The sequence below is a fragment of the Rhinoderma darwinii genome, unplaced genomic scaffold (assembly GCF_050947455.1).
Source record: "Rhinoderma darwinii isolate aRhiDar2 unplaced genomic scaffold, aRhiDar2.hap1 Scaffold_423, whole genome shotgun sequence".
In the NCBI taxonomy this organism is placed as follows: domain Eukaryota; kingdom Metazoa; phylum Chordata; class Amphibia; order Anura; family Rhinodermatidae; genus Rhinoderma; species Rhinoderma darwinii.
In genome coordinates, this window is record NW_027463777.1 from 139,152 (window position 1) to 157,771 (window position 18,620).

An 18,620-nucleotide genomic window follows, 5' to 3' on the forward strand; every position below is an offset into this window, starting at 1 on the left:
AGCCATGGTACAGCCACAGAGCCCCCATAACAATGACAGTAATAGCCATGGTACAGCCACAGAGCCCCCATAACAATGACAGTAATAGCCATGGTACAGCCACAGAGCCCCCATAACAATGACAGTAATAGCCATGGTACAGCCACAGAGCCCCCATAACAATGACAGTAATAGCCATGGTGCAGCCACAGAGCCCCCATAACAATGACAGTAATAGCCATGGTGCAGCCACAGAGCCCCCATAACAATGACAGTAATAGCCATGGTACAGCCACAGAGCCCCCATAACAGTGACAGTAATAGCCATGGTACAGCCACAGAGCCCCCATAACAATGACAGTAATAGCCATGGTACAGCCACAGAACCCCCATAACAATGACAGTAATAGCCACGGTACAGCCACAGAGCCCCCATAACAATGACAGTAATAGCCACGGTACAGCCACAGAGCCCCCATCACAATGACAGTAATAGCCACAGTACAGCCACAGAGCCCCCATCACAATGACAGTAATAGCCATGGTACAGCCACAGAGCCCCCATAACAATGACAGTAATAGCCATGGTACAGCCACAGAGCCCCCATAACAATGGCAGTAATAGGCATGGTACAGCCACAGAGAACCCATAACAATGACAGTAATAGCCACGGTACAGCCACAGAGCCCCCATAACAATGACAGTAATAGTCACGGTACAGCCACAGAGCCCCCATAACAATGACAGTAATAGTCACGGTACAGCCACAGAGCCCCCATAACAATGACAGTAATAGCCACGGTACAGCCACAGAGCCCCCATAACAATGACAGTAATAGCCACGGTACAGCCACAGAGCCCCCATAACAATGACAGTAATGGCCATGGTACAGCCACAGAGCCCCCATAACAATGACAGTAATGGCCATGGTACAGCCACAGAGAACCCATAACAATGACAGTAATAGCCACGGTACAGCCACAGAGCCCCCATAACAATGACAGTAATAGCCACGGTACAGCCACAGAGCCCCCATAACAATGACAGTAATAGCCACGGTACAGCCACAGAGCCCCCATAACAATGACAGTAATAGCCATGGTACAGCCACAGAGCCCCCATAACAATGACAGTAATAGCCATGGTACAGCCACAGAGCCCCCATAACAATGACAGTAATAGCCACGGTACAGCCACAGAGAACCCCATAATAATGACAGTAATAGCCACGGTACAGCCACAGAGCCCCCATAACAATGACAGTAATAGCCACGGTACAGCCACAGAGCCCCCATAACAATGACAGTAATAGCCACGGTACAGCCACAGAGCCCCCATAACAATGACAGTAATAGCCATGGTACAGCCACAGAGCCCCCATAACAATGACAGTAATGGCCATGGTACAGCCACAGAGCCCCCATAACAATGACAGTAATGGCCATGGTACAGCCACAGAGCCCCCATAACAATGACAGTAATGGCCATGGTACAGCCACAGAGCCCCCATAACAATGACAGTAATGGCCATGGTACAGCCACAGAGCCCCCATAACAATAACAGTAATGGCCATGGTACAGCCACAGAGCCCCCATAACAATGACAGTAATAGCCATGGTACAGCCACAGAGCCCCCATAACATTGACAGTAATGGCCATGGTACAGCCACAGAGCCCCCATAACAATGACAGTAATAGCCATGGTACAGCCACAGAGCCCCCATAACAATGACAGTAATGGCCATGGTACAGCCACAGAGCCCCCATAACAATGACAGTAATGGCCATGGTACAGCCACAGAGCCCCCATAACAATGACAGTAATGGCCATGGTACAGCCACAGAGCCCCCATAACAATGACAGTAATGGCCATGGTACAGCCACAGAGCCCCCATAACAATGACAGTAATAGCCATGGTACAGCCACAGAGCCCCCATAACAATGACAGTAATAGCCATGGTGCAGCCACAGAGCCCCCATAACAATGACAGTAATAGCCATGGTACAGCCACAGAGCCCCCATAACAATGACAGTAATAGCCATGGTAGTCACAGAGCCCCCATAACAATGACAGTAATAGCCATGGTACAGCCACAGAGCCCCCCATAACAATGACAGTAATAGCCATGGTACAGCCACAGAGCCCCCATAACAATGACAGTAATAGCCATGGTACAGCCACAGAGCCCCCATCACAATGACAGTAATAGCCATGGTACAGCCACAGAGCCCCCATAACAATGACAGTAATAGCCATGGTACAGCCACAGAGCCCCCATAACAATGACAGTAATAGCCATGGTACAGCCACAGAGCCCCCATAACAATGACAGTAATAGCCATGGTACAGCCACAGAGCCCCCATAACAATGACAGTAATAGCCATGGTACAGCCACAGAGCCCCCATAACAATGACAGTAATAGCCATGGTACAGCCACAGAGCCCCCATGACAATGACAGTAATAGCCACGGTACAGCCACAGAGCCCCCATAACAATGACAGTAATAGCCACGGTACAGCCACAGAGCCCCCATAACAATGACAGTAATAGCCATGGTACAGCCACAGAGCCCCCATAACAATGACAGTAATAGCCATGGTACAGCCACAGAGCCCCCATCACAATGACAGTAATAGCCATGGTACAGCCACAGAGCCCCCATGACAATGACAGTAATAGCCACGGTACGGCCACAGAGCCCCCATAACAATGACAGTAACGGTGTCCTCACATAAGTAATGTACAGAGTGCTCCCATATCAGACACAGTGCCCCATAATAGTAATAGCTCAGTGACATCCACAGTTCCCCCATAACAGTGACAGCCATATTTTCCCTACAATTGTGACAGCCACAGTGCCCTCGTAACCGGGACAACCACAGTGTTTCCTCTAGAAGGAAGTATCGGGCCTAAAATCCAGGACACTTGGGAGCCACGCGCTTGTTAGAGAATTGGGGTCAGTTCACACGTAGCGTCAATACTGCGGAGAGACCGCGGCGAATTACATTAGCAGCAAAGTGGATGAGAGAACAAATCCACCGAAAACCCTTCATAGACTGACCGGCGGTGCGTTTTTAAGCCGTAGTTTGCCAATTTATGCTGCGGAATCGCTGCTTTTCTGGTGCAGGTTTTCCCCATTGAATTTAAAGGGAAGATGAGCCATGCGTTGCTGCGGAAACCCTGCGATTCCACCGCAAATATCGCAAATGAGAAAAAAGGTTTTTGAGTTAAAATGAAGAAAACAGTTTATACTTACCCTCCGGCGTTGTCATGGCGACACGTCTCCGTCTTCTGAGCGTAGCCCGGCCTCCTGGGATAACGTTTCAACCCATGTGGCTGCAGCAGCCAATCAAAGGATGCAGCGGTCACATGGACTACAGCGTCATCCCAGGAGGCCGGGCTACGCATAGAAGAGGGAGACGTGTCGCCATGACAACGCCGGAGGGTAAGTATAAACTGTTTGGGTTTTTTTTAGATTTTCTGCAGCGGACATTTTTGCCTGATAACCCTGCACCACAATTTGGTGTGTTTTTTTCGGGTGGTGGGATTCCCTGCGGCTTCCAGAACTAATATTTTGTGTACTTTCCTGTGTGTTCGCAGGACAAATCCCATTCTCTGGCGACCTGGTTCCGCTCCCTGCACTTTATACACTCAGCAGCTGGGGGCCCCAATCTGGTCCCGGGGCTGAAGTTGATCACAGACCGCTCCTGCGGGGCCGAGTGCACGCAGCGGAGGGGTATGCATCGTGGCTGTGACTACTGAGAAGAAGATGAGCTGGAGGGAGTGGGGGGCCTGCTGTGACTATTGGGAGGGTGGAGGGAGTGGGGGGCCTGCTGTGACTATTGGGAGGGTGGAGGGAGTGGGGGGCCTGCTGTGACTATTGGGAGGGTGGAGGGAGTGGGGGGCCTGCTGTGACTATTGGGAGGGTGGAGGGAGTGGGGGGGCCTGCTGTGACTATTGGGAGGGTGGAGGGAGTGGGGGGCCTGCTGTGACTATTGGGGGGGTGGAGGGAGTGTGGGGCCTGCTGTGACTATTGGGAGGGTGGAGGGAGTGGGGGGCCTGCTGTGACTATTGGGAAGGTGGAGGGAGTGGGGGGCCTGCTGTGACTATTGGGAGGGTGGAGGGAGTGGGGGGCCTGCTGTGACTATTGGGAGGGTGGAGGGGTGCTTCTGTAACTACTGGGGAAACGGCGGACGGCCAAGCTGGACACAAGCTTTCGGGTATCTTCACTGCATCATGGCAAACCGGCATGGAATTAAATGCAGATTTTGTGGCACTCATGGCAAAACTGCACAAAAAATACTGCCCGGTGTGAATGTGCGCTTACTACTAGAGGGGGGAGCAGATAGAAAATTGTTGGTTCAGGCTTGAAATGACTTTTTTCTCTTTCTGTAGATGGTTGCCCGATTGTGTTTATATTAGGTCCATTAATTGTGTCATCATGATGGGTAAAGGAATCCGTCATAAGAATGAGAGAATACTAAACCTCACTCTGGAGATCATCTACCTGCTAACGGGAGAGGTGAGGGATTCTGGGAGTTATGTCACATGACGTCTCTCTAATCTATATTAATATACTACGAGTATGAGGGATTGAAAGAATGTGTATCGGGACATGTATCAGTGTCTCCCCATACACAGGACTACGCTGTCCTGAAGAAAACATGTGATGAGGGTGTGACCTCCGGCGGCCGTTCCCGTGTGTCAGGAGGAGGGAGCAGGACCCACAGCCCCATCACAGGACCTCTACCTCACTCACTGATACATGAGCAGAAGATCCTAGACCTCACCAACAAGATCATTCATCTGCTGACCGGAGAGGACTACCGGGAATGCTGGGACATTATATAGTAACGCTATGAAGGGGTCGGGATGATGACTGTCTCATTGTGTGTCAGGTTCCTATAAGGTGTCAGGATGTCACCGTCTATTTCTCCATGGAGGAGTGGGAGTATATAGAAGGACACAAGGATCTGTACAAGGACGTCATGGTGGAGGACCACCAGCCCCTCACATCACCGGGTAAGAGGGATCTGTGCAGGGACGTCATGATGGAGGACCACCAGCCCCTCACATCACCGGGTAAGAGGGATCTGTGCAGGGACGTCATGATGGAGGAGCACCGGAACCGCACATCACCGGGTAAGAGGGATCTGTGCAGGGACGTCATGATGGAGGGCCACCAGACCCCATCACCGGGTAAGAGGGATCTATACAAGGACGTCATGATGGAGGACCACCGGAACCGCACATCACCGGGTAAGAGGGATCTGTACAGGGACGTGATGATGGAGGACCACCGGAACCGCACATCACTGGGTAAGAGGGATCTGTACAAGGACGTCATGATGGAGGACCACCGGAACCACACATCACCGGGTAAGAGGAAACTTCCATTATAGGGGTTATGTGGGGTCCAAAAATGATTATCCCTGCAGTATGTGAGTACATTCGCTAATATACATTCCGGTCCCCTTCTTTGATGACGATTCTTTGTCATGTGACTGAGCCCGTTGTACTCTATGTAATCGCTGTTCTATTTCTCCTGCTTGTACATAGAGTAAAGCGGGGCCGGTCACATGACGAAGAGTCATATCGTCATCAAAGAAGACACTGCAACTAGACTTCCGGTCCCCCGGCAGCGCTATAAAAATCTATGAAATCTCATAATCCGCGCCACCGGGGACCGGAATGTATATTAGCGAGTGTACTCACATGCTGCACAGACTACACCGCTAATACATTTTGGTCCCCGCATAACCCCTTAAGAAGAGAACAGTTTTGAGGGTCACCTATCTGTCACCCCACCATCTTTTCATCAAATATACACTATGTATTCAGTCACTCTCCACGTGTTTCCTATAGATGGATCCAGTAGGAAATGGCCAGCAGGGAGATGTGCCAGTCCAGTGAACCCCAAGGATAGACCAGAGAAAAATCACAATGTCCGACAGTCATCAGGTATATAGCAAATATCTTAGAAACGACATTGTGACCTGTGGAACCTCTACACATATTGAACGTTATTATGTTTGATTTGTACGTTTAGATTTTTTGTCTTTCTTGATTTCTTTCTTTTTTTAGGCTGAAGAACTGGTTATTATTAAAGTTGAAGAGGTGGAAGGGCTAGAGGAAGAAGGAGAGACATTTATCTGGCATGATTGGCAGAATACAGAGGAGGACATTCTCACAGATACCAGTCTAGGTGATTACTAACCACTAAATACAGAAAAGAGGAACATATTGCCCATGTCTAATCCCTGCGTCAGTCTCGTATTCTGCCATCTTCTCTGCCAATGTAAACTAGTGAGGAAAATGCATTTGCCAAATGAGAGGTGGGAAGGAGGAGCCTTCAGTGACATGCACACGCTGCGTATCACGTGCGGAGTTGCCGTGCAGGTTTTCCTGCAGCAAATCCGCAGCGTAATTCAGTACCGGCGAAGGCAAATCAGGTTTCAACTAATCTCATCTACACAAAGCAGAATTTTTCCTGCACATAAGTTGCCCTGCGGTGCGTATTTTATAATCTACAGCATGTCAATTTATCTTGCGTTTCTGCCTCACAATAGTATCTGACAAAATTGGAAAAAAAATGCAGCAAAAACCGACCTAAAAACGCATAAAAGAACGGTGCGGATTTGACCCGCCTGTCTTTACCTACCGTTTTGATTCCGATTTTCTTCATCAAATTACGCAATAGCCTAGGCAATTGCTTCCGGCAAAACTACGGGTCCGATGCACAACAGAGAAAATCGGAAACCATGGGCACCGGATCCGTCACCATTGAAATCAATGGCGATGGAAACGGAAACCTCTGGTTTCCGTCAGTTTGTGTCTGTTCCTGGTCCCGGGAAACCTCCGACGGAACGTCATAACGGGACCACAACGCAGATGTGAACGAGGCCTTAGCCTTGATCCTTTCAATAATAGTGATTTATAAATATTTGCTTGTTATTGTAAGATGTTTCTGTAGTAAACTTTAATATTTAAAGATTTTATTTTTCTCGTGCAGATGGATCCATGATCAAGAATACACTGGAGAAATGTCTCATGTTGTCTTCTGATTGTAACATAGACAATGACAAGCCCGCACACAATTCTCCAGGACATTACCCCATTTCTCACAATATAACAGACTCCCATAATGGTAGAATAGCCCATGGAAGTGGTAACAATTATCAGTGCTCTGAATGCGGGAAATGTTTTACCCAAAACGGGTCTCTTAACGTCCATAAAAGAATCCACACAGGGGAGAAACCCTTCTCTTGTTCAGAATGCGGAAAATTGTTTATGCGTAAATCTGACCTGGTTAGACATTACCGAGTTCACACTGGAGAAAAGCCCTTTGTATGTTCAGTGTGTGGGAAGTGTTTCAGTCAAAAGTCAAAGCTGGTAAGTCATCAACGTACCCACACTGGTGAAATTCTCTTCCCATGTCCCGAGTGTGGAAGATGTTTTACAAATCGAGCTATACTTGCAACACATCTGAAATTTCACTCAGGAGAGAACCCATTTCAGTGCTCCGATTGTGGGACGTGTTTTCAGTACAAATCGTATCTTGTTAAACATCAAATAATTCACACCAAGACAAAACCCTTTTCTTGTTCGGAGTGTGGAAAATATTTGACCAACAAGGGCGCCCTCATCTATCACTTGAGGACTCACACAGGGGAGAAACCTTTCTCCTGTTGTGAATGTGGGCGATGTTTTACAAGTAAAGGACACCTTGTCACTCATAAGCGGACCCACACAGGGGAGAAGCCATTTTCATGTGCAAAATGTGGGAAACGTTTTGCCCGTAAGTCAGACATGGCGATACATCAAATGATGCACTCAATCGAGGAGCCGTTTTCATGCTCCAACTGATGAGGAATATTACAGAAATGTCAATCAGAAAATGACTCCTAAGGCATCAATTCTATTTTTGGAACCTATAATGCATAAAAAAAACTAAATAAAACTCATCTTAATTTATTACACACATGTGGATGTGAATCCATTTTTATCTTGCAACTAATAGTGTTTTTCTTCTCCAGTTTTTCTTCTCCAAATTTAAAGAGGACCCGTCACTTGGTCATATAAGTTGAGCCAGTCTACTGACATGATTAGCGCTGTCTCTGATTCCAGCAATGTTTTTCTTTTTTTCCTCGATCCCCACATTCCAGAAATATGGCCACTGTTGTGTTGGCTCCCTATATGCTGTAGTTAGCCAACAAGGAGTGAACTACCCTCAAGCTGCCTCGCGCTGGTTGGTCAGTATCACAGGCAGGGAAGCTAGCCCCACCCCCTTGGCTAACTACAGCAAATTAGCATATAGGGAGCCAACACAACAGTGGGTCATATCTCTATATCAGGAAAAAAAGAAAAACAGCGCTGGAATCAGGGAGACAGCGCTATTCAGGTCAGTAGACCAGTTCACATTATATGACCAGTGACAGGTCCTCTTTAAAGCATCAGCGTGTTAGTATTACAGACCATTTTTGAAAAAAATCTTTTCTATCTTTATGGTCACCGATAGGGTCCTGATCCACCATCATAATTTAGTCATTCAGAAACACCAAACTCGGTAAGTTGCAAAGTGAATACTTCCTTCACCTAGATAGGAGCTTTGTTTTTCTCCAGTTTGTGAAGAAGCTGCGTGACAATGCCCAAAGGAGTGCAAAAATGGCTGCCCATAGTAGTTTTTAGTCCTTTAGAAAAACTTCTTTGCATTGGTCAATAGAGGTCTGCACACATTCGGTAAGATTTATGAAAAGTAGTACAAAAGAAAAGTACAGTAGTCGCCCAGAGCCACCAATCAGATTTTAGGTTTCCAAAGATCCTCTGGAATAGGAGAGATGGAATCTGATTGGTTACTGAAGGAAACGACTCCACTTTTCCTCTGCACTACTTTTCATAAACCTCCCCAATTGAATTTGAAGCTTCCAACTTTGATCAATTTTAATGTCCATTTTTTTTCCAAAGGATATTCCGTGGCGAGATTTATTAAGACTGGCGTTTTATACGCCAGCCTTAATAAAGAGTTTACAGGATGTGACACACTTATTAGGAGGTGAACGTCTCTTAATGAATGTTTAGCCTGATTGGAGAGGGGGAAGGTCCGGGGTTCGGTATGGGCCTCTACCTTGTTACGCCCCACAGAGTGAACTCTACGCCAGCCAGGAGCCTTATTCCGCTATCATTTACGCCAGCTTCTGGGGTCAATTATAGTAAATAATTCCCCATATACAAAAATAATTCCATCAGCCATGTAACTCTGCTACCTGTCAACTGAAAAGTCATCCACAAGAGGGAAAAATGTTTCCCCATGGCGAAAAACCAGAAAGAGTCACTTGGGAATTACACATGACGGGGGAATTTTTTTCCCTCTGACAGATGACTTTTGAGTTGACAGGTAGCAGAGTTACATGATGGAGAATTATTGACCTTTTTTTTTTTTTTTGCAGCGCAGGGGAGAAAATAGAAGACGGAAGAATACTGTATGCGAGTATAAGTTTTTTTTATTTTTTATATTGCTCATTTATTTTATTTTTTTCAGGTGTAGCTGGACCCTTTGGACTTTGTCGTAGATTTGTTGGACTATTGCGATAATCTATGTTTTAAAAAAAAAAAAACATGAAAATTAAAAGGGCTGCGTGGTGGAGTTTTTATTTCATTTTTTTTTTCTAATGTCTGTGTTTTATATTGCATTGCGCCTTAGTAAAGGCCACTGTCTGGTTGACAGCATCCATTACTAAGGCCGGGCTTAGTGTTACCCAGTAAAAAGGATGCAAATAACCCCCATTATTACCCCGGTACCCATCGCCACCATGGGTACAGGGAAGAGCCGGGTACAATCCAGTACCTGACCATCTGAAGTGATGGCCGGGCAATGGGGCAGCCGCAGGCTGGTATCATCGGGCTAGAAAGGGCCAAGAACTGTATCAGCTGTATCCTGGGTCTCCTAAGTGGCCCATCGATGCAGCACTATCAGCCAGTGGAGCTGCTAAGGTCTTAGAACATCAGGGGCACAAGCCCCAAGACATGTTTTACCCCCCAGAAAATGTATATTTGACAGCATATCTATAGGACTATGACCCCTATAGCTATGCCACTGGATAGGGTTATATACAGGGCCCAACAGACAGTATCACACGTGATAAGATTGGATACAGCGGCTCTGCAGACAGTATCACACATGATAGGCTGAGATAAAGGGAACAGCAGACAGTATCACACATGATAAGATTGGATACAGCGGCTCTGCAGACAGTATCACATGATAGGCTGAGATAAAGGCAACAGCAGACAGTATCACACATGATAAGATTGGATACAGCGGCTCTGCAGACAGTATCACACATGACAGGCTGAGATAAAGGGAACAGCAGACAGTATCTTACATGATAAGATTGGATACAGCGGCTCAGCAGACAGTATCACACATGATAGGCTTAGATACAGGTCCCAGCTAACAGTATTACATATGATAGGCTTAGATACAGGGCCAAACAAACAGTATCAAAAATGTTAGGCTGAGATACAGGGCCCAGCAGACAGTATTACACATAATAGGCTTAGATACAGAGGACAGTATCACACATGATAGGCTTGGATATCAGGCCCAACTGACAGTATCACACATGATAGGCTTAGATACAGTCCATGGCCCAGGCAGACAGTATAGCACATGGTAGTAGGCTGTGTTCACACTGAGTTTTTTGCAGGAGGAAAATTCCTCCTGCATTAACTGCTCCAGACGTTTTTTGCACAGTGGTTTGACAAAAACTCGTCAAGGTGTTTTTTTTACCTTTTCTGACTGATTGAAATGAGGTTTTGGAGGCGGAAACCACCTAAGGATGGGTCATGTCGCTTCTTTTTACCGCGACGCAGTTTTTTTACTCGCGGTAAAAAACCTTGTCTAACTCCCATTGAAATTCAATGGGAGGCATTTTCGGGAGTTTTTTAACGAGTTTTGCGGAGCGGTTTCCGCACCAAAAAACTCTGTGTGAACAGGGCCTTAGATACAGGGCCCCAGCAGGTATCTGTGAGTTTGCCACTAGCATTTGGTGACATCCACTCAAGCCATTTTGCCTGGCACTTGTCTTTACAGATGTATCTCCATATGACGGCCTCTTGGATACCAACCGGCCACCTGGTATATTGATGACTGTACACAGGAAGGTGTCATCACCCTCTGAACTACGGACATCTGCAGAAAGCGGCTACAACCAGTGAACTGCTCACATCTGTGACCAACAACCCCTTCTACGCAGACTCCACCAGGAGTTCCCTTATCCATTAGATGTTACTCCCACTGGCTGGTTCCAGAGTACAACAGCGACTGTAGCGGCAGCATCGTTCCGCTGAGCTCCTCCGAGTTGCCTTCTTTCTTCCACATCTGGTGAGCACAGGTCCCTTGTGGCCCTCACATCCCCTTCTTTCTAACTAACCACCTCAGGAGAGTTTTACTGCGTCTCTTTTTTAGAATCGGTCACACAACGGCCTCCCAAAACCAGGGTGTAGTTTAACCTACAGGTATTTCCAAGCCAGGCCTATAGAGACTACTAGTAGGTGCGCTCCTTTAGTGGTGCTTACACCAAACATTTTGCACTAACATTATACAGTGCGCTGAAAAACTATTTGCCCCTTACTTGAATTCTAATTTTTTGATAATTTGTCCCATGTAAATGTTTCACATCATCCAACCTATTTTAATTCCATTCCATTTAATGAGAATAATTCAAAATCTATTTTGCCCATGTGATCAAGTAATTGCCCCCCTAAAGCGAACTGGTTGCGCCAGCCTTGGTGGTAACAACTGCAATCAAACGTTTGCGATAACTTGCGATGAGTCTTTTACATCTCTGTGGAGGAATTTTGGCGCGCTCGTCTTTGCAGAATTGTTTTTATTTGGTTACACTGGAGGGTTTTCGAGCATGAAGTGCCAATTTAAGGATTTGCCACAGCATCTCAATGGGATTCAAGTCAGGACTTTGACTCGGCCACCTCAAATCCTTAATTTTGTTTCTGTTGACCCATTCAGAGGTGGACTGTCTTGTGGACTTCGGATCTTTGTCCTGCCCCTTGGTGCTGCAGCTAATCTGTGCTCCTGGGGGAGAGGCTCTAAGCAAAATTATTCTCCTTCCTACTCTGGCAGCTGACAACAGTGCCTTATTTTCACAGCAGAAGGAGTCTCCAAAGCTATACCGACATGGAACTGCAGAGGCTCCGCTCCTTTCCTGACAAGCAGGAATGAAAGCTATTTCTATTGGCTGATCTGCAGGTATCAGAAGATTACAATGCAGAGACAAGGTTGTGGGGAGAGTGACTGTGCATGTATGTCCACCAGAATTGAGCTCAGTAGGTGGACGTGCACATTGCTATACACTTTGAACACCCGGAGGCGCCATAAATATGTAAGGTAAATTTCATAACTCTACACTGGATCATTTTTTTTTTAACAGTAAATGGAAAACATTATTTTTTTTATGATCTTTACAATGTCTATGATATTTAATAATGGGACCACTACGTTAAGGGTCTAAAAGTAGTCATGGCGACGTGTCCCTGTATTGTCCAGCAGCCCGGCCTCCTGGGATGACGTTTCATCTCATGTGACTGCTGCAGCCTGTGATTGGCGTCATGAAACGTCATCCGAGGAGGCCGGCCTGGATGGAGAAGTATAAAAAACGGGTAAGTTTAAGCTTTTCTTTTGTTTCAGCTATTCCGTCGCAAAAAAACCCAACATTTGAGATTTGTCGCAAGTTTTACCTCCGCATTGAATTAAATGGGGAAAACCTGCAAGAAAAAAACAGCAATTTCACAGCATAATGCTGCGGATTCATATAAATCCGATTGTTCAAATCTCATTCCCTCTACTGCTACTGCATTAGGCCTCATGCACATGGACTTCTATTGGCCACGGGAACCTTCCCGTTTACTTACAGGAAGGTGCCCGAGCCGTTGAATAATATAGAACATGTCCTATTTCGGGCTGTAATAACAGCACGGGCAGCCCATAGAAGTCTATGGGGCTCCCTTAATTACGGGTGGCTACGTGTGTGCAATCACGGGAGCGTTGCTAGGCGACATCAGGGGATAGTCACTGTCCAGGGTGCTGAAAGAGTTAACTGATCGGCAGTAACTCTTTCAGCACCCGGGACAGTACATTACAGGAGTTAATAGTATTAAAAGTTAACTTACCCAGAACTCCCTGCTGCTTGCTCCAGTCCGGCCTCCCGGGATGACGTTTCATCCCATGTGACTGCTGCAGCCAATCACAGGCCAATCACAGGCTGCAGCGGTCACATGGACTGCCGCGTCATCCAGGGAGGACGAACTGGATGTATTTACGGGCACGGGTCCGTAAATACTGGTGGAATATGAGTCAAATACGTGTAACAAAGGACCCGTATTTACGCCAGTATTTACGGGAGGAAAAAAAATATGTTCGTGTGCATGAGGCCTTAGGCTGCAGATTTTACGCAATGAAATACGTTGCAAAAAATCTGCAGTATTTATTCTACTAAATGTCTATACTCAATAGACCGAGATGTGATCCTTAAAAAGTTGTGGTGTAAAGGGGAAATTCGCGTAATAAAGTAAAACAAATAATGTTATTCTCAGACTGTAAAAGAGATCAAAAGCTGAGAGGGTCTTTTTGGAGGTAAAAAGATAACAAAAACGTTGAGTTTTCACTTATATACCCGACGAAGCTAAGAATTATCCATAAAGGTCAGACAGTCGTCTTAGGAGATCCCGTCCTTTGTTACAGCTTGTGACTAATATTTTTGAAACATACATCGAATAATAGCTGGTTTCTGCCGGACAGCTGCCTCCTGTAATGTCCGTGGCTGCGGGCTGTCAGTGCCAACCTCCCCCTGACAGCCGCAGCCACGAGTCGGCAAGCGCTGGCCCCAGCCTCCTCCTCAGGAGACGCCAGCGCTTGCATCCATTCACCTCTGCCGTCCCGTAGGGTGCGCGCGCATGCTCGTTGCCCGCTCTTAAAGGGGCAGCGCGCTCCGAACCTCAAGGACGAACTTTGACCCGTGAGTACCCTGGACTATAAGAGGGGTCCAGCCCCCTAGTTCTATGCCTGAGCGTTGTTGTGTTCCCTAGTTTGTTTATGTGATGGCCTCCTAGTGTGTTTCCTGTTCCAGTCCCTGTCCCTATATCTGTTTCCAGTTCCTGTTCCTAGCAATCCATACCTTCCTGGTCTAACACGGAGCTGTGCCAAAGTCGTGCCGTGCTGCATCCACGCCTGACCTGCTTCACCTCGCCTGACGTTCGCCTGCTACCCAAGTCCCAGCCGAGCCTGCCCTGCTGCTGTCTGAGATGCCACAGGTACCTATAGAACTATAGACCCTCACCTGCTCCCTGTTGGCCAGCTGCCTTACCGCCAAGGCGGTACGGCCCAGTAGGTCATCAGACCCTTCGTGACACCTCCATTGTAATGAATGGAAATCCTAAGAGAAGGGGCTTTGCCTTCTAAACTCTCATGGGCGGTTGTGTGGGTGCATCTACTTAGTGACGGAGTGCCCTCCACTTTGCCCTAATCAAAGTAGGCACAAGTAGATATCGTAGGTATTAATACCCAGACTGACAAGGGAAGAGTTTGTGTATTTCGTATGTCTATTTTTAGTGAACAGAAAAATAATATTTCTCACCCCAAAAATCTGAACACGTGATTACCAGTTTTCTATAACCCCTTAACACAGAATGACGTCCATACAGCTACGTCGACGGAAAAATAAAAACGTTACGGCTCTTGGAATGCAACGATGGAAGAACCAAAAACAATGCTTGGTCCTTAAAGGGGTTGTCCGGGCACGGGGCGGTCTTTAATACGGAGGACCTATGGTCCACAGGATAGGTCCTCAGGATAGGCATGGACATCCGGTGCTCGGAATCAGCCGGAGCCGCTGATCGGTGCCGGGTCTTTATTTATAAAATCTGTTTCCATCTAAGGACGGTGATTTGTCAATTTCCCGTTTAGAGAACATAATCATTCTTTACATCAATGTTCTCCCACAATTGAACATGTCATTTTTGTCTCACTTTTGTGGGATTTTTGATATATATTAAGACTTGTTTTCTGTGCAAAACATTTTCCACAATCTGAGCAGAAAAACGGCTTCTCTCCAGTGTGCGTCCTTTGATGGATGGTCAGATACGTCTTCAATGAAAAACATTTCCCACATTCGGTGCAAGAGAATGGCTTCTCACCTGTGTGGGTTTTCCCATGGTTGACGAGACTTAGTTTATGAGCAAAGAGCTTCCCGCAATCAGCACATGGATATGGTTTCTCCCCTGTGTGAACCCTCTGGTGTCTTCTAAGTTTTGATCCACTTCGAAAGCATTTTCCGCATTGTCCACATTGGAACGGCTTATCCTCGGTGTGAGTTTTCTTATGTTTATTCAGATAGGATTTTAGTGGAAAACATTTCCCACACTCAGAACATGAACACATATTATTGTCCTTACAATCTGTACTAGGTGAATTGACGCTCAATCTAATAGAAGAACATTCCTGGTGGTCAGAAGAATCGGATGATAAACCTGCACTAACAACCCTTGGAGAAGTGACGTTTTCTCCTGGAGAACCTTGAGTGACGTTGCCGTTGTCCAGTATACAGACTGGAGATAAAAAGAGACATCCTTCCAAAATATTTTTGCTGTCCTCTCCATCTGTGGGAGCAAATGTGAAGATGTTAAATGTAAAGATCTCTTATCAAAGTGTCAGAGTAGAAAGTTATGACAATGATGATAGATGTCACAGCATTTCCAAGGATGGCAGGAGTCCAAAAGATGATGTTGGCTCCTCGTAGCCCCTACCGGACACTTCTCACATACCAAGGCTACCTGCTCATGATTGTTTGTATTTGCGTCCTGCAAACAATGGATCCATTGTCCGTTTTTTTGCGGTACGACAGTGTGTCCTCCGCATCCGTCCCATTTGTTCCATAGGTTTGACTTGAATGGGCGAGACCGAGCCACAAATACTGACAGGAACAGGACCTGCTCTGAGTTTTGTGGCCCGGGTCCACTCAAGGATCTGTGAAGAACATGGTAGTATGCACGGAGCCATAGAAATGAAGGGGTCAGTCTGCCGTCTGTTACAATACGGATAGCACACTGATGAGAAGAACGGTCGTCTGCATGTAGCCAAGGAGAGTTCATAAAAAGGGATTGTTTTAGTCACTGAACAGTTTGTGGTTGTCGCTCACCTGGGTAGATATTGTTAGAAGTTTCTTCCTTATTGCACTTTTGATCCTCCCACACATACGCCTTGTATCCTCCGTCTACATTCTCAACTTTAATATGAATATTTCCCTAAACACTCACATAAAATATGACAAATTATTTCCTCAGTTAATGAGCTGAAATGTAACAAATTATTAGGTAATATTGGCAAAGCATGAAGTGCACATTCACCTTTATGGGATTTGACGAGACTTTGGTTCCACCTACGTGATGACCCTCTGGGACGTTGTGATATTCCTGTGGACAATCCCAGGAAAACACAGAACTGGGACATCTCTCTGATGGATTTCTCTTACTGGATATACCTGTAGGAGACACATACAGTGGAAGACATTGTTTATATGTAGTTATCAGGTGATGGGTGTATCTTGTGGACTGTCAAAAATGCTCTCCTCTTACCCGGTGATGGGGTCTGGTGGTCCTCCATCATGACGTCCCTGCACAGATCCCTCTTACCCGGTGATGTGAGGGGCTGGTGATCCTCCATCATGACATCCTTGTACAGATCCCTCTTACCCGGTGGTGCACGGTTCCGGTGGTCCTCCATCATGACGTCCTTGTACAGATCCCTCTTACCCGGTGATGCGAGGGGTCTGTGGTCCTCCATCATGACGTCCCTGTACAGATACCTCTTACCCGGTGATGTGAGGGGCCGGTGGTCCTCCATCATGGCGTCCCTGTACAGATCCTTGTGTTCTTCTATATACTCCCACTCTTCCATGGAGAAATAGACGGAGACATCCTGACATCTTATAGGAACCTGATACACAATGATACAGTCATCACCCCGACACCTTCATAGTGTTACAATATAATGTCCCAGCATTCCCGGTAGTCCTCACCTCTCCGGTCAGCAGATGAATGATCTTGTTGGTGAGTTCTAGGATTTTCTGCTCATTGTTTCTCTTAGGTATCAGTGAAGGCTCCGTGATGGTACTGGTCCATCCTCCAGACATGTGGGGACATCTGTTGGGGGATAGAGAGTCACCAGATGTCTTCTTCACTACTGAACAATCCTGGATATCGAGATGGAACATACAAGAGAATCAAAATGAACAGGAAGTTCTTAGTAAACATTTTGATCGTATAAGCCCACCTGCCTCCTCATGGCAACTTCTTTTAAGTGGGTCCCTACTCTATTAGGTGCCGCACCACATGGCAACCAGTGCCACCGCAACACCCCTCCTGCAGAGGGAGTAACACAGTCCCCAGGCTAAGACACCTTATGTTGTAGCCCACAGATCAGTCCATAGTAATGCATCCAAAGGATAACTGAATGCAACCACCACCAGGTAACACTGTCCAGGTATAGAACAGGTGAATGATAGGTTATTAACCCCTTAATGAACAGCCTATTTTCGGTTTTTTCAATTTTCGTTTTTACCTCCCACCATTCCAAAAATCATAACTTTTGTAATGCGTGTCCACCGCGGACTGTTTAGGAAGGTGGAAGCAGCATTAGGGGGGCAGTCAAAATGCTAGGGGGCGCTATCATTGTATTAAAATAAATATCTATGCACCAGAGAAGATTTGTTACAGCATTTATATTTACAAATCAATTATGATGACGTGATCTTTTGCTTTTTCTATAATATTGTCCGTAGGATAAAAAGATAAGAGAAAGGACATATACATGAGTCCCGGATTATTTTACCTCTCCGGTAAGAAGGTAGATTATCTCCAGGGTGACGTTCAGTATCTTCTCCGTTATGTGTCCCTTATCCATCACAAAGAACAATGACGTGTAGATGGTTTCGAATGAGATCTACAAATAAAGAGATGATAACTAGATGATATAATTATGAAATGTTAAAGGGAGACTCCGGCCAAAACTAACCTCTCCCATGTGCTGCATTCTGGTATTCCATGTGTCGGTCTCTCACCTGTTATTTATCTCTATATATCAGACTGGGACGGTTGCTTAGCAGCGGTGTGAATCCGGCTCGGTGACTACTTTCTCTACTTGGGTCTCCAGAGATCTATGTGTCACTCATCACAGGCTTCAGCAGTTCCTGTACCGCACTAGTTATACACAGGGGAGAAACAGAAACTTCTATCATCAACTACCACTGATACTTAGACAGGTTCCTGTCACACAGGTGTAGAAGAATATAGTGCAGCCTCCCAGTCTGTATACTTATGGTTTCTCAGCTTATTTAGAAGAATATAAAGAGAATAATAATCACAGTGTCCCCCAGCATAAAGAAATTACATGGTCTTTAGCTGGTCATGTGATTGATAGCAAAGCAGAGAGGAAGAGAAAGCTGGAAAAATCTAAGAATCAAGACGGAGGCTTATTTTAAAGCACGGACAAGGCAGGAGTTCAAAAAGTAAGTACAGTATACATAAAAGAAGTGTAGAGTGATATATACAGTCAGGTGGCGGG

The 18,620-nt window shown here is 46.2% G+C and overlaps 1 protein-coding gene across 1 annotated transcript; it reads left to right on the top strand.

The window, feature by feature from the left end:
- Positions 1-6,975: 6,975 nt before the first annotated feature.
- LOC142710261 (uncharacterized) lies at positions 6,976-7,961 on the top strand. The gene has a single exon (XM_075848531.1). It carries the CDS (start codon positions 7,010-7,012, stop codon positions 7,853-7,855), a length of 846 nt encoding a protein of 281 aa, XP_075704646.1. The 5' UTR covers positions 6,976-7,009; the 3' UTR covers positions 7,856-7,961.
- Positions 7,962-18,620: the final 10,659 nt, after the last annotated feature.

Excerpts from the sequence above, each read along its gene's own strand:
- LOC142710261 (XM_075848531.1), top strand. The coding sequence starts at position 7,010 with ATGATCAAGAATACACTGGAGAAATGTCTCATGTTGTCTTCTGATTGT.